This window comes from Rutilus rutilus, assembly GCF_951802725.1.
Source record: "Rutilus rutilus genome assembly, chromosome: 4".
NCBI classification, from domain to species: Eukaryota; Metazoa; Chordata; class Actinopteri; order Cypriniformes; family Leuciscidae; genus Rutilus; species Rutilus rutilus.
In genome coordinates, this window is record NC_140212.1 from 26,283,567 (window position 1) to 26,299,386 (window position 15,820).

The 15,820-nt window shown below is 40.5% G+C and overlaps 1 protein-coding gene across 1 annotated transcript; it reads left to right on the forward strand.

Moving 5' to 3' along the window:
- The first annotated feature begins 2,166 nt into the window (after positions 1–2,166).
- LOC311290079 (uncharacterized protein) lies at positions 2,167–15,637 on the forward strand. The gene is made up of 7 exons (XM_084408373.1): positions 2,167–2,255; positions 13,836–14,033; positions 14,121–14,207; positions 14,411–14,664; positions 14,765–14,893; positions 15,295–15,435; positions 15,621–15,637. The coding sequence occupies exons 1-6, from the start codon at positions 2,237–2,239 to the stop codon at positions 15,373–15,375; spliced, it is 768 nt and encodes a 255-aa protein (XP_084264499.1). The 5' UTR covers positions 2,167–2,236; the 3' UTR covers positions 15,376–15,435; positions 15,621–15,637.
- Positions 15,638–15,820: the final 183 nt, after the last annotated feature.

Here is a 15,820-nt window from a genome sequence, read left to right on the forward strand (position 1 = left end):
TAGATCTAAATACTTAAAAAACTTCTCACGATTCGTTAATCCAGATAGCTGTAATAGTAAAAACGTATAATAGCTGTAATAGTAAAAGTTTTCCAGATAGTTCCACATGTAATGCCAGATATTTCATATGCAAGCATGTCAGCCAATCACAGCAGAGGGCGTTTACACTGAAGTCTCACAGCAGACACGCCCCTTCAAACAGAGTGTTCAAACCAGGGAATGAAATCAGGCTAGGAAATATGCCTTTTATTTCTAAATTATAAAAAAATTTGATCTAAAAAACATACTAACATTATAAGGGCACCCCTGGAAACATTATAAAATAATAAAAATAATCCATGGAATGGGACCTTTAAATTTACATTTTCCATCAACTCCATGCATGCAAAATTTGGTGCAGAATGAAATTGAAAATTAAATTATATTATTTACATTTGCCATTTTCAACAGTAGTCTTAAATTGTAAAGTGCATACTATTTTAATGCTTTATAAGTAGCAAAATGAAAATGAAAATGTATAACCAAATTGATTTGATATGTGAAACGTGTCCAAGCACAAACAGTAGCAAAATGATCATTTAAATGTTATTTGTCCTAAATGCATTTAGACTAACAGTTAGGACACGTACGATTGCATTTTCATCATGACGCCGTGGGATATTTGTAGCAAAATTCAAAGCGGCTTTGAAAATGCATTCCGAGCTGACCACGCCCACCCTACGTCACTCATTGCGTCAAGGCGGGGCTTACTTTGCGTTGTCGTGGGTATTTTGATAATTGGCGGTAAGGAACATGGCGAAGTCTGTTCCACAGCTTCTCCGAGAAGCTGCCCAAGCACTGGAGCGGCAAACTGAAAATGTTGGCCCTTCAGAAAACCCATCGTCTGGTCTGAGCACGACGCCTCCGGATCGAAGTGGCGGGACACGGGGTAAGTTGGCAGATAAAGACCAAGGCAACAGTTTGACCTAGGGTTGCCAACTTTCACTCGGGTCTGGCGAGGTGGGTTGTTACTGACGACGATCACATTCGTTAAAAATCGTCTGTATGAGAAATGCTCGTTTTTGACAAAACAATGGGATGACGGCTTTAGCCACGGTCACACTACACTTTGAGCAGGCGTAGCTTACTTAACAACAACAACAAAAAAATAAATATTCAACCCAAAAAGTACAAATATTTAAAGCTTCACTTTACTGCAAAAACTTTATTATTATTTTAATTCAGTTAAAGGTTGCGTTGTGATCGGTATTGGTCACGACATACAAATTCGCAGGTCAGAGTTTACCATACAGTTTGCAGACCAGACACTGACTGTGTAATTGAATTTACAAACTATAGTGTTCATATTCTATGATCATTTTCTTGCAGCAGAGGTTTTAAGATTGTTTGCACCATATTCAAATCCACGGGGCGGGCCGTGTGCCGAGACGTCCCAGCACTGCTGGACCTTCAGCAAAGAAATCTAAAAGTGTTTCCTACACCCATCGTTTTTTTTGCCTGTCCAAGAGAAAGGAATGTGAGGTTCCAAGTCCATCAGTGAAAAACAAATTAGAGAGGGCAGGAATAGGAGAGAAGAGGATCACCATTCCAGGTCAGTTTTTTTTTTTCTCTTTCTAAGGGTTTGCTTAAATCATGCTTACATTAATGTATTATCCACCTGAATTTAACTTGTATTTTTATTTTATCTTTGTTTTAGACAAATACTGCACTCCTCAGGAGTTTTCAGACCATCTCTTTCAGCATTTCCCTATGTTGAAGGACTGTGGCGGTTTCCAGCTGTTGCGATCCAGCGGATCAACACGTTCCAAAAAATTAGAGACAATACCCTGTCCAGATGATGGGTATTCCCCTGAGTACCTCTTAAGTGAGTCTGTCATGGTTGGGCAGGCTCTCATATATATCCGGCCACTCCAGAAAGATATAGATCTGCAGGTAGGTAGGAAAAGGTTAAAATCTCTGGTTAGTAATAATACTGTGGTTGTTTAGACAGTTTAAACCACTAAAACTAAGTAATACACTAGTTTTAAATAAAGTGATTTAGGAAATTCCTAAATTAATATTTCTTTGTATAAGCTAACCCTACTATCTATCTGCTAATGTGACTTTTTATGTTCTTACAATGATTCAGACTCTTTCAGCCTATGATGATTCAGAATGATTCAGCCTATATCCTCTGGACCACTGACAGAATGCTTGTACTGCAACGAGAAGTATAGCCTGTCAGAAATACAAGACCATGTTGATGTTTGTGAAAAGTAGGTAACTTAAAAAAAAATGGTGTGTGGTGGTGGTGTTTATCACTCAACAATGTAGATACATAGATTTATTTTTTTATGTAAAATTATTTTAAATTAATGTGGGCAGATATCCCACCTCTTTGTCTCTCTCTCACTGACTCGCCAAAATTCTCGGCATTTGTATATTATTTGCACCAGGGAGCCACTGTTAATTTGTGGGAGACTTCCGCAACTTCTGTGAGAGGTGGGATATCTGTGTGGAACTCTAAATCTCTTCATACAGATTTAACATTTTTTGCTTGACCTTTTTTTCATAAATTGCGGTGACGCCTGTCTGCAATAATTGATTTATTTATATGTTTCGTAACTTAAGTCAGGTACAAAACATTTGATGGTACTGTGGGAGGGTTTAATACAGCTGCAAAGAGAGTGATGTTGAATTTTATATCTTTAACTAATCTAGCTGCTGTACTGTCGTGATCACCGCGGCGAAAATAAACCAGCCGCATTTCAAAGTCGTTCCCGAAATGACCGCCAGGTGGCGCAAAGGGACATTGTGCAAAACAGCAGCAATTGCCGTATTTTAAAATGTAAGTGGGATAAATATAAAACCCTAAGCCTAATAGGCATATTTTTCATATATATAAATAGGCCTATTAGGCTACAACAGAATAGAACCAAAGATAGAATCAATTTTAGAACTGAAAAAATAGAATCAAAAGTTAAAAATAGAGACGATATTAGGAGCAATGACGCTGAATATTTTTACTATTCTATTGAGGAATTAGATAAATGAAGAGCTCTCGTGAGCGATACAATTGCATAGTAATTTATAGTGATTTCAAAAGCAGTCCTTAAAAAAAATAATAATACATGGAGTAGTGTGGCATAATTTTTGAGAGATTACACGGAACGCGTTTTAATTAAGATCTTGGTTTCAATGCCCTTAATGTATATAGGCTAGGCTACTGCTTTAAAAAAATGTCACAACGCGTTTTGAGATTGTTTTGAATCAAACATTGAATTTAAAATGTAGTGTTTTGGCACACCGGGCCGAGTGGCGTTACGCATTGTTCAAAAATCAGGTTTTATTCTGGCATGTTGAACTGGCGTTAGATTTTTTAGATTTAGATTTTAGATTTCGTTAGATTTATTTTTCTCATAACAGCTAAAATAACTAATATATGCCTTGTCTTAATATAACTTACTTAATATAAGCAATCGGCATATAATAGCCTATATAATAAATTAGCAAAACTTGGCCACTAAATAGGCCTATTTAATTTTCAATTATTTTAATTATCACAATTAAAGTTTTAATTTTATTAAATTGAACAAGCGCAACAATCAGCATTTAATCAAATATTCTAAAAGATGTATTATTAATAATAATGTTATTTCAACATAATTTCACGAGTTCACACTTACATATAATTTGAATGGGTAAGTTTAATGCGTATATGGCGTGCTGTCCGGAGGGAGGGCTCCGAGCTCGGAGTTCAGCCCGAACCCAGAGTACTCCCCCCGTATGTAAGTGTTTAGTACTAGAAGTGTGGAGAAGGGGTGGTGGAGGGATGCTGCAAAAACTGTCAATGGAATGAGGTGAGACTGCTGAGTATTTATACCTCTCACCATTGATTGCTGAGTGCTCTCCACTTGTGTTAATTATCTGAACGTGCTCCTCCCGAACCTTGTTAATAAAACATCATTTCACGAGTTCACACTTACATATAATTTGAATGGGTAAGTTTAATGCGTATATGGCGTGCTGTCCGGAGGGAGGGCTCCGAGCTCGGAGTTCAGCCCGAACCCAGAGTACTCCCCCCAAAGCTAAAGCAGAGGACAGCCGCCGGACTAAAGATCCCCCAAATGAGTGCCGAGTTGGCGGGCTGGTATCTCAAGAAGGCCTGGATGCTTGACCGGGAAGGCCCGTAATGGTGGCTCCCTGCCCGGCTGACGTCCCCTGTTGGTCTGTAAACGGGAGCGGTTTGTAGTTTACAGAAACAGGAAGGTGGGTGCTTGCCTCTGAGATTTCCTCGCACTGCGTTGCTGGAAGAAAAGAGAAAACATTAGTACTCTACTGGGGAAGTTCTCACTCCGTCCACTGTGAGACCAATGCTCGCTGGACGGAAAGGAAACAGGAAAGTGAGTGCTTGCCCGGGAGATTTTCTCACATTGCATCATTGGATGAAAAGAGAAAACGTAAGTGCTCCGCTGGGAAAGTTCTCACTCCGTCCACTGAGAGACCAATGCTCGCTGGACGGAAAGGAAACAGGAAAGTGAGTGCTTGCCCAGGAGATTTTCTCACACTGCATCATTGGATGAAAGAGAAAACGTAAGTGTTCCACTGGGAAAGTTCTCACTCCGTCCGCTGTGAGACCAGTGCTCGCTGGACGGAAAGGAAACAGGAAAATGAGTGCTTGCCCAGGAGATTTTCTCACACTGCATCATTGGATGAAAAGAGAAAACGTAAGTGCTCCACTGGGAAAGTTCTCACTCCGTCCAATGTGAGACCAATGCTCGCTGGACGGAAAGGAAACAGGAAAGTGAGTGCTTGCCCAGGAGATTTTCTCACACAGCATCATTGGATGAAAGAGAAAACGCAAGTGCTCCATTGGGAAAGTTCTTACTCCGTCCGCTGTGAGACCAATGCTCGCTGGACGGAAAGGAAACAGGAAGGTGAGTGCTTGCCCAGGAGTTTCTCATACTGCATCGCTGGATGAAAGAGAAAATGTAAGTGCTCCACTGGGAAGTTCTCACTCCGTCCGCTGTGAGACCAATGCTCGCTGGACAGAAAGAGGAGACAGTAAAGAAGAGAACGATTTTTTTTTTTTTTTTTTTTTCTACTCGATGAGGGTTTGGTGAGCTTTTTTAATATGGAACCGGTTGGTCCTGATGTAGAACCGGTTGGTCCTGTTTGGAAAGCATCGGAGGACCATCTCCCGAGGGCTTGAATCTGCTGTTGGGAGAGGCCTTTTTGGGCTGCTGAAGTTGCTGCCCCGATGCGGAATGAGTGACTTGAAAAATTCTTTGCTGGAACGCCTGACTGTTGGAGAACGGATTTGAGGTGTTTCTGGAACCAAAAACGTGTCACGGGTTTTTTGGATTCATCTAAGAACAGGGGTTCCAGAGGAGATTTAGCCTGAGAACTTCTCCATTGCAGATATGCCAGAATTGACTGGTATGGTTGGATTTGCGAAGCGAGGTTAAAAATGTAGATTAATTGACCTTTTTTGGTTTGGTCAGTCTTACTTTGTTTGATCAAATATGAAATGGTTTCGCCATCTAGTACTGATAAGTCTGAGATGGTGGGATGGATTTTTGGGTCAAATTTGGAAGTGATGGCGAGTTCTGAACATCTAAGAAAGCCGAAAAAGGCTAAGATAAACATGGCGTCGAGTGTGCGAGCGATATCAAGAGTTTGGTAGCCTGTGCGAAGGGCGCGAATACAAATGGTGAGAATGTCTAGCGTTATAGGTTGCCTGGCGTCGGGACGGGTAGGCTGGGATCTTTGAATCCCTTTAATCAGGAGTGAGGTTTGTGAATTGTTTATCTCAGAGGAGGGAGCGCCGTACATCAATTTATGAAAAAACTGGATGCCGCTTAAATAACCTTTGATGGACCCAACTTGCAGGCCCTTAGAGATATTAAGGTAGGAGATAAAAGAGGTGATTGAGAGAAGAGAAAAATCAGGGAAAGGCAAGTTATAAGAGACATGGAACGTTTTAAAACATCTCCAAGCAGTAACATAGGATTGAAGGGTCCTGGGAGATACTGCTTGGAGGATAGTGTCGAGTGATGCGTCAAGCAGAGGTTTTAACGGATGGGTTACGGGAATATTAGTTCTGAATAGCGAGGAACTGGAGTTGGGAATTGATCCGCCTCTGGAGCCAGCATCCTGAATTTCTGAAACAGAAAACGAGACAGAGAGTCAGCGATTTGGTTTTTTGACCCAGGGATGTGTTTAGCAATGATAATGAATTGGTCGCAAGCCGAAATCCAGATGAGACGTCTTAAGAGTGGCATCAGAGCGGGTGAATGGGAACGGCCTTTGTTAATGCAATGCACTGTTGCGTCGTTGTCGCAATGCACTAAAACGCTACTTGCGGCCCATTCTTTTCCCCACAGGAAAGCTGCTACCACGAGAGGGTAAAGCTCGAATAGAGCTGAGGATTGAGATATGTCCTGGAGCTGAGGTGGCCACGGAGCCGCGAACCAACGACCTTGGTAAAAACCCCCGAACCCTATAGAGGGGGCAGCGTCTGTAAACAATTGGATGTCGGTGGGGGATGAAACAAGGTTGTTGTAGAAAAAAGAGAGGCCGTTCCACTGTTTAAGAAAAGTTATCCATAGCCCAAGTTCGTCGCGACATGCTTGGGTTATAGAAATGCGGTCTTCTAGTGAGTGGACGGAGGACGCGAGTGAGAGGAGATGCGCAATGAAGGGGCGGCCCTGCGGGATGATGCGCATTGCGAAGTTTAGATGTCCGAGCAGGGACAGGAGTTCGCGTTTTGAAAAATTAGATTCTTCGAGGAAAGTAGAAGAGACGAGGATTATTCGATCGATTTTTTCTTTGGGGAGGGATGCTTGGAGTTTGTCTGAATCCAAATGAATTCCTAGGAACTCGATAGATGTTGCAGGGCCCATGGTCTTTTCCTGTGCGATAGGAATTCCTAGCTCTGAGAAAACGTTTTGTACCGTGAGGAGGTGCGCAGCTGGGATAGCATCGGGAGGCGAGATTATTAGAAAATCATCTAACAGATGAATAAGGTAAGGAATTGCGTAGTTGTTCGACAAGATCCAGCAAACGGCTTCTGATAGCATATCAAATATTTTCGGGCTGCTTTTGCATCCGAATGTTAAACGTACTGCGAAATAATATTTCCCAAGCCAGCGCACTCCAAAAAGATGCCATGAACCTGGATGGATGGGCATTACTTTGAAAGCAGATGTGACGTCGAGTTTTGCGAGCCAAGCACCCTGACCTGCGATTTTGATCATATCGATAGCTTGATCTATGTCGTGGTATTTGAGCGAAAATTCGTCGAGAGGGATCAAGCTGTTTATGCTTGGGAACGGGGAATTATGCGGGGCTGATAAGTCGATTATTAGACGTTTTTTTTACCCGAGAATTTCCTTGTAGCCACTCCGATGGGGCTGATACGAAACAGATTAAATGGCGGTTTGTCGAATGGACCGATCATGAAGCCAGACTCAACTTCTTTTTTGATCAGTTTGTCTACGACTTCAGGTTCTATAAGGGCGGATTGGAGATTTTTACATATGATGTTTTGGGAAAGCGGACATTCTAAGCCGGGCTTAAAACCATTTTTCAAACCTGACAGCAGATAATCAGTAAATTCGGCATCCGGGTGATGAGCTAGTTCGAAGTGCATGCGCAAAATATTTACAGGAGTCTCCCAATAATTTTTAGATTTTTTATTCACAGACTTGAAAACTGGACATACAATGCGAGCATGAGCGCCACCACAGAAGCTGCAGATGTGCATAAACCTGCAGCGCGATCTTTGGCATTTGCCTGCATTGAAAAAATTACAAGGCTGCCTGCTTTCGTCAAAAGCAGAGTCCTGCCTTGCGCTGGTGGTTGCAGCACGCGGCACATAGCTGGTGGATCTAGCGTTGCTTTTTTCTGGGTAGGGAAGAGAGGAAGAATTAACCTTCGGGCACGACGTGGTCGTGTGTGTTACTGACCTGCAGACTGCGCAAGTGATGTTTTTACAGCCCAGAAACACCCTGCTGTGAAGATCCTGGTCGAGTGCGCCCCAGTATGTGCACTGGTTCCACTGTGCGACTCGCACGGCACTTTTGGCTGAAAAAAGTCGGTGGTAAGTATAAAAATGCCCACCCCCATAGGACAGCGCGAGTTCGGCTATGATAGATTGGTAGTCATTCAGTTCGCGCCGCCTGTGGGGGAAAGCTGAACAGATTATTTCAGTGTAGCGGGAAAAAGCAATTGAAAACTCAGAAAACGAAAGAATGCGAGATGAGTGAGTGTTTGTGTTTTTCAGGGTGACCGAGAAATCCCCACAATCTATTTGATGGTCAGGTTTGGCTGAGGGGAGTAGAGAGAGAAGAGAGGAAAGATCTACATCCGCACCTGAAAGGATCTGTGCACGAATGTTTTGGGATACTGGTGGTGGTTCCATGGCGACTGCGTTGGACGGCACGGGCATCGGTGTTGCTGTGAACAGAGAATAAGGTGATTTTTGTAACATAGAGCTGGGAAGGGCGTGAGCCGGGTCTGCGAATGTCGGCGGCGGCCTCACGCTTGGATGACCTGTTGTGGCTTGAAAAGGAAAGTTAGTTGCAGGATGCGAAGGATTGTGTGAATGAGCTGCAAACGGAGGCGGGCCAGTGCTTGATTGAGCTGCTGGAGCTGCAGGCCACTGAAAGTGGGCGGGGATGTAACCTGTTGGATGAGACTGTTGAAATGGATGTGCCTGTGCTGCTATCGGTGATAGCCCCGTGCTAATGTCTGCGACGGGAGCTGGAGGCCACTGAAAAGGAAAAGGGTTAGAAACAGCTGGAGTAAAAAACTGAGTGGTTGTGGGGAGGCCGCTGGGCCCGGCTACTTGCTGCGCTGTGGCAGCAGAAGCCATGGTGGAGGGCTGGGCCTCATCGAGAGGTGGGAATGCCATAGCGGAATCTGGTGCGCGGCCCAGGCTCGCTGAAGGCCTGTTGCTGCGTCTTGGTGGACGAAGCGATCCGGATCCTGTGCGGGAAGACGATAGTGGTGACTGGGCAGGCGATTTTTGGGCCCTACGGGCTTTGCTCTGCCTGTGGGTCGTCTTGGGAGTTGACTGTAAGGAAACGAACAGATCATACAGCTCCGCCTTGTTCATTTTCCGCGAAGCTTGTATGTCTGAATTCCCCAGTGCTTGTCTTAATCCGGCTACGGTCCATTTCCCGATAGGTGGGATCGTCGGAACGGCCGAGCGGTAGGAGGAAGCTGGAGAAGTAGATGGAAGTCTTGCCGGGGGCGGTGAAGACCGGCCACGGCGCCTTGGTGAGCGCAGGGCTGTTCGGGCCGGTGTGCGGCCACGAGAAGAAGCCTGGCGCTCAGGTGCAACATCCGGCGTAGGAGGTATGGTCGTGGGACCGGTGGAATGCGCAGGTGCCTCCCTGGCAAAGTTTGCTTCTTCGTCAGAGGAAGAGCTTGGGCGTTGAGACATGGCTGCAGAGCTGAGAAGAAGCTACTAAACTGCTGCAAAAACTGTCAATGGAATGAGGTGAGACTGCTGAGTATTTATACCTCTCACCATTGATTGCTGAGTGCTTTCCACTTGTGTTAATTATCTGAACGTGCTCCTCCCGAACCTTGTTAATAAAACATCATATGTCGTTTTTTCGACATAATGTGTGCGTGCAACAAGCAAGATGTGTATTTGTAAATCCGGTGATGCGTGCATTGATTTTTATCAATAAACTAGTGTTTTCTGACAGTGTCGACTGCAAATATGAAGTTGACGATCGCCATATTTGTAGTGAACGCACCTAGAGAGAAATGCACATAAAGACATAATCAGAGTAGCCTTTTTCTTTTCGTTTTGAATTATTTCGTTTGAAGACATTTCAAGCTTTGTGTATTTGATGTATTTATCATGTCTGTGTGAGGCATACGCTGAGTTTCGTTAAGTTAGGAGGATGAGATGCGCTCCAGCTGACGTGCAATGCAAGTGACCGCGCGGGCGCCTCCATGATTAGTGTCTGTTATATTTGCTTCTCTTACTTATTAAATCCAGGCAATTGGTTGATGAAAAATTGATTAAAATTAAGATACAATTTATAGAAAACGAAATTCACTTTAAAGAAAGGTTTTCTACGAAACAAAACTTAATGAAGTGGTCAAAATCATGTCTGACCCACTCCATATCCATCTCTCGATATAATGCATCCTATCTTACTCGTGCTGTTCACTTTTCATATTCAACATAGATGGAAAAAAATAACATTATAATATTTTAACAAATATGATACTAAATGAGATTATTTAATGGCTACAACAGTATAGTAGGCCTATAGACTCTATTTGTACAAATTGCTGCACATTAATTTAATTAAATGAAACCTTGTAACGAATTCACATTGTAGGGTAGACTGTGTACAGTTGAGACACCTTAAATAACTTGCGTTCGCAGCAAGCACAAGTTGTGATTTTTGCTGTGCACTTGCATATTAGTGTCAGCTGGGAAGGAAATATAGAGACCAGACCTCTTGGAACTTTAATTGAATACATAGCGTTGGTAAAGCATACTGAAATTACATCCCTACAAATTTATTAGGCCCTACTGAAAATAAATGTATCGAATTTAAGCAAAGTAGCCTAAATGTTAAGACTGTAAGCCCTTTGCTTTTTTACGTAGCCTATAAAGGACTCTTATAGCCGACTTTGTGTTAATTTAATTTGTAGAGGATTTTTTTAACTCAAACATTAACACTGAAATAAATGAAACTAAATTATTGTAAATTTTTTGGCACACCACGACGAGTGGCGCTATGCATTGTTCTAAAGCTAGGTTTTATTCTGGCATGTTGAATTAGTGTTTGACAAACGCGGCGGCGCGTTCATTTGAATGAAGAGCGCTTCTCGCTCGTTTGAGCGAACAAACACTGGAACGTTAGGCCATGTCACAAAGAGTGAATCGTGGCCGAGTGGTTGAACTTACGTTACGATCATTTAGATGACACGGGTTCAAATCCCGAACTAACTTGGACTACTGATATTTTTATATTAGCCTATTAATGTCTATTGTTGATGCAGAGAGATTTGTCTAGTTCTAAAACATAGTTTTTTGCTTATAGCCTATTTACAAAATAAAATCACCGTGCATTTCCATTTTACACTAAGGAACAAATATTATACAATGACTTTACTTCTGTAGCCTATAATAATTCCAATCGTAATTTCAAAAGCAGTTCTGTTAAATTTTTTTTTATATATATACTGTATATATATGACGTTTAAACGACAAACAATAAAATCAGAACCAGTATTCTGTTGCGTTCATGGTTCCAGTGGCAGTAATGCATCCACGGCTTTTCAAAATGTCACAAAGCGTTTTGAGATTGTTTTGAATGAAATATTGAAGTTTATAATTAAGTGTTTTGGCACACCACGACGAGTGGCAAACTCTTTGTTTTGTTTTGCAAACTCAGCTAGCCTGTGGGGGGTTTGGAGAAGTCAATAGTTGCTTTATCGTGGGGGTGCAGGACAGAGGTGTTAATGTTCCGTCTTTCATATGGAGAGTGTCGGAGCCAGCCTGATGAGCAGGCAAAGGCAAAATTCTTCTAAGGATTAATCTCAAAATCTCCAAAAGTCCATAGCCTATGTACAGTAGGCCCTATATCTTATTAAATTATATATTGTAGTTTTATTGATTGTATTTAAAGGTTTTCCACACACAATTTCAATTTAGCAGATACAGAGCTCTTTAATTCGCGACCCACCTCGTTTTATTGTACGGTGAATTCAGCAAGGCATGTTGTATCTTTGAAGGAACAAAAGCTATTTGTTAAAGTTTTTTCTTTCGTGATTTGTGTGGATGACACACAGCGACATATACAGTATTATCAGCTGTATGGTGTTTTTTACCGCTGAAATGCTTAATTTCGAGAAAGACCCGCCGCGCGCAGTGAGGGAGACCAAACTTACTAAAAAAAATATCCAGCGCGAGAGAGGCAAAGAAAAACGCCTGTTCTTAATTTATGTTGCTTTGAACTTTTTTCGTTCTGTACCGTTTTAATTTTTTAATTTAGCTGCAATTTCTTTGACAATAGAAATTTAAAATGTTGCAAGAATAAGATTCTGTGTTTCTTATTTTGCATCACAAAGGGAATAAACTCTATCGCGTCAACCCTGTTTAAATAAATAAACTGTCCCGACACTTTATTCATACCTTGAAATGTGCGATGGGTTTTCAAACTAAATTAATTTTCTTTTTCTTTTACATTTTCATTGTTTATTTTGTAATTGAAAGCAATACTGTAGGCCTATTGAAAGTATTTTTCTGATTTGTTCGATCTGTTTTGAAAAATGTCTTCTGTTGCTATGGCCGGGTATCACTGTCAGTCATCATGAATCTCAATCTCGTGAATGATTCACACACACACAAAAAAATAATTTAGCAGAATAAAGAAGAGCTTCATCATCTTCATTTTCTGGTGCAGCAAATTGATGTTGTAATGTACAATTGATAATTAAACAAGATGATTGACTTTAATAAACAGATGCATATTTAAGCATCAAGAACGGAAAAACATAAACACTGTCGGCTACACTGAGATTCGATCTCAGATCGTTTGAAGCTCCGAGAGGATATTGTTAATGCATTGACCACAGAGCTATCGTCTGAATAGCCTAGGTCTATTACTGTTTGTTTGGGATTTGAACCGATTTGAATTCGGCCACGAATTTGTTTTGTTTTATTTTGTTTTAAATGTATTTTTACATATTTTGCTTTCGTTAATGTTAACCAATTCTGTTGTAGCATAATAGGCCTATATTTTTTCCCTAAAAGTTTGTTTTATTCTCTGCTTTTTTTCTTTTTTTTTTACAAGATCTTGCGCCATGTTTTTTTTTTTTTTTTTAATAAACAGATAGGAAACTTACCTTTTAAAATGCAGCAGTTGCTGCTGTTTTGCCCTGTCACTTGCGCCACCCGGTATAGCCTAGTCATTTCGCGAACGACTTTGAAATTCGACTGGTTTATTTTTGCTGCGGCAGTAATAGGCATTGTGGTTGATTATTTATTAAATAATTCAATTGATAATCATAACAACATGTAAGCCTATTTAATTCTGAATATAACAAAGAATGCTTAAACCGACTAACATCGGTTAGCAACTGCAAGTCCTAAAAAATGTTTTAATTTTACGGTAAATTATTTTAATTTATTTCACTGTTATGTTTCAGTTAATAAATCTACAAACACATTAAAATAACACGAAGTAAATGACAAGTAACCTATTGACATAGCCTTTCTAAATTATAGAAAAACTGGGCACACAATGTTAACGTGTGTCTACTTTGTTTAAATTTAATGAATTTGAATTCGTTTAACCACAATATTTATCTTGAATTTATCTGTGGCCTCAGCTCAGATTACTGCCGCGGCAGATTACGTCATAAAGAGAATAAACTGACACTTTTCAAAGTCTGTGATTACAGCGCCACTCAGCGGTAAAAGGCAGCAAATACACATCCCAATTTTGACGCCGCAGGAACGGCGGCGGTAAAAGTCTCATTCTGGTTGTCCACCATCTGTATATCAGGTTTCATGAGTTAGGCGAAGTGATATCAGATAGAACTGGCAATACAAGACAGGAAGAAATGGCTCAATGACTCAATACTGTTTTCTCAGCCAGTGCCAGCACATCTGCAGAGCCTGCCACTGAAGGTGTCCCTATCATATTGACCATACCACTGAGCACACCTTTCTCTGTATTACCTTTTTTAGCATACAAATAATTTTTCTCATACTACAAAACAACAGGACATCAATCAGGGATGTTAATTATATCAGTTAATCATATATTTTTTATATCAAGAATTGTTATCAGTAATCTGTGTTTTCATAGAGTGGAAGATTGAACCGGATCTTGAATCAGCTGCCCGGATGTATCGAAGACAGATCTTAAAGAATGCAGATGACAAACCAGACCTAGTTGTTACACTAGATCTGCACAGCTGTGAAAAGGATCGTGAACGAGAAATGTTAGCTTTTTATAAACGTCCAAATGTTGATTGGACAAGTCCATTAACGGTAAAACTTAAAGGTATGTATTTATTAGTGCAAAGTAGCTCTGCTTGTTTGCATTAGTACTTAGAGATTACATACAATTTAATAATCCTCAATTAAACAGGTGATGCTGCATTAGGGGACGGAGTTAAACGGCACTTTTTCACATTGATAATGGAAAAGCTCCACCATGGATTTGAACTTGACATTGGTGAGTTATAATTGTAAACATTTTGAAATGTTGTGCAGACTTTCCTTCACCTCCACTTTTAGTCACTATTAGAAATACAGACATACTGGATATAATACATTTAAACTTTTTTTTTAGTAGATTTAATAGTTATGTGCATATTATAGGAAGAGATGATTAAGTATGTTCATCTGAGTGCATTATACCTGTTATACATTTTTCAGATAACTATGGCAAAACGCTGTTCTTCAATGGCGAAGATGATCACAAGGTTCCTTCAACATCTAGAGCACTCTTGGATGGTGATCTGTTCAGAGTTGTGGGACGAATGATAGGACATACATTTATTAATGAAGGTCCACTCTACTCAGGACTTAGTCCAGCTTTCTTCCCCCTTTTAAGTGGCGTTAAGGATGATACTCCAGTTTTGGAATTGAAGGACTGTCCTGATATGGATGTGATTGAAGTTGTGTCCCTTGTATGTATATATTTATTTTATATATATACGTTATATAAATATATGTATATGAGTATACATTTAAAGTCCTTACCTTTTTCACACTTTGTGTAAATCTTAGCTGGAAAGCCAGAATGAACTGAATCAGAATGAAATAGACAATATAAACAACCTGGCCATCAACTGGGACTTGCCAGCAATGAGCAACAGCAACAGGTGGTGGTTGGCAGAAACCATTCTCCACCACGGGGTATGTATGTCTTATCATATAAAGGTGAAAGTATGTTAATTGCAGTTGGGTATGCAGTTTATCTTTTTAGTTTAACTCTACATAAGCCTCTTTACATAACCATTAAGTTAGGATAAAAGCTTAGATCTTTCGTCAAGGCTTGCATACCACCGGTTTCACAGACATGGCTTAACCCTAGTACTAGACTAAATGTAAATCTGAGCTGTTTCAACTGAAAGAAACTTGCACTGACTGACCTTTAAACATGTCAGTGCCTTTGTTTTGTCTTAAGATGCACACAAGTAATGTTTTTTTTTTCTAAGGCAAGTTTCTAAAAATTACTTAAATGTCCTTTTTAAACCATGTCTATGAAACTGGGCCATAGTGTTTATAATTTTTTATGGTTTGTGGATCATTTCTAGGTTATTGGTCGACGTGAAAAACAGATCTCTCAGCTGCGGAGAGGACTCAAAGATACGGGTGTTTTGAGAATGATAAAATAACGACCCAGTTTAACTGCAGTACTGTTTCCTAGATCTTCAACACTGCTGATGGAACCAGAAGTAATTGGTCTATTTTACTTAGAAGAATAGACTGTATGGAAGCCGTTGCATTAAATCAATTATTAAATTTTCTGTATCTAATCATACAGTGGGTTGTTTCTAATAAAACACTAAGTCAGTGGATGAAATACATTGTTGCAACTCCATATTAAGGCTTGTATTCAGTGCTGCTATCTTTGTATTAGATGATACTTAGGAGAGTTGTAACAGTGGTGGTGGCTGCCCTAACTTAAATTATTATTTTTTAACGAAAAATTCTAAAAACTGACAAAAATCAAACACCCAGGATAGCAAAGAAAACCACTGATTACACACAAAACCAAAGTATTCTCAATTTAACTAGAATTTATTACATAATGTCCATAAACATTATTAAAAAAAATAC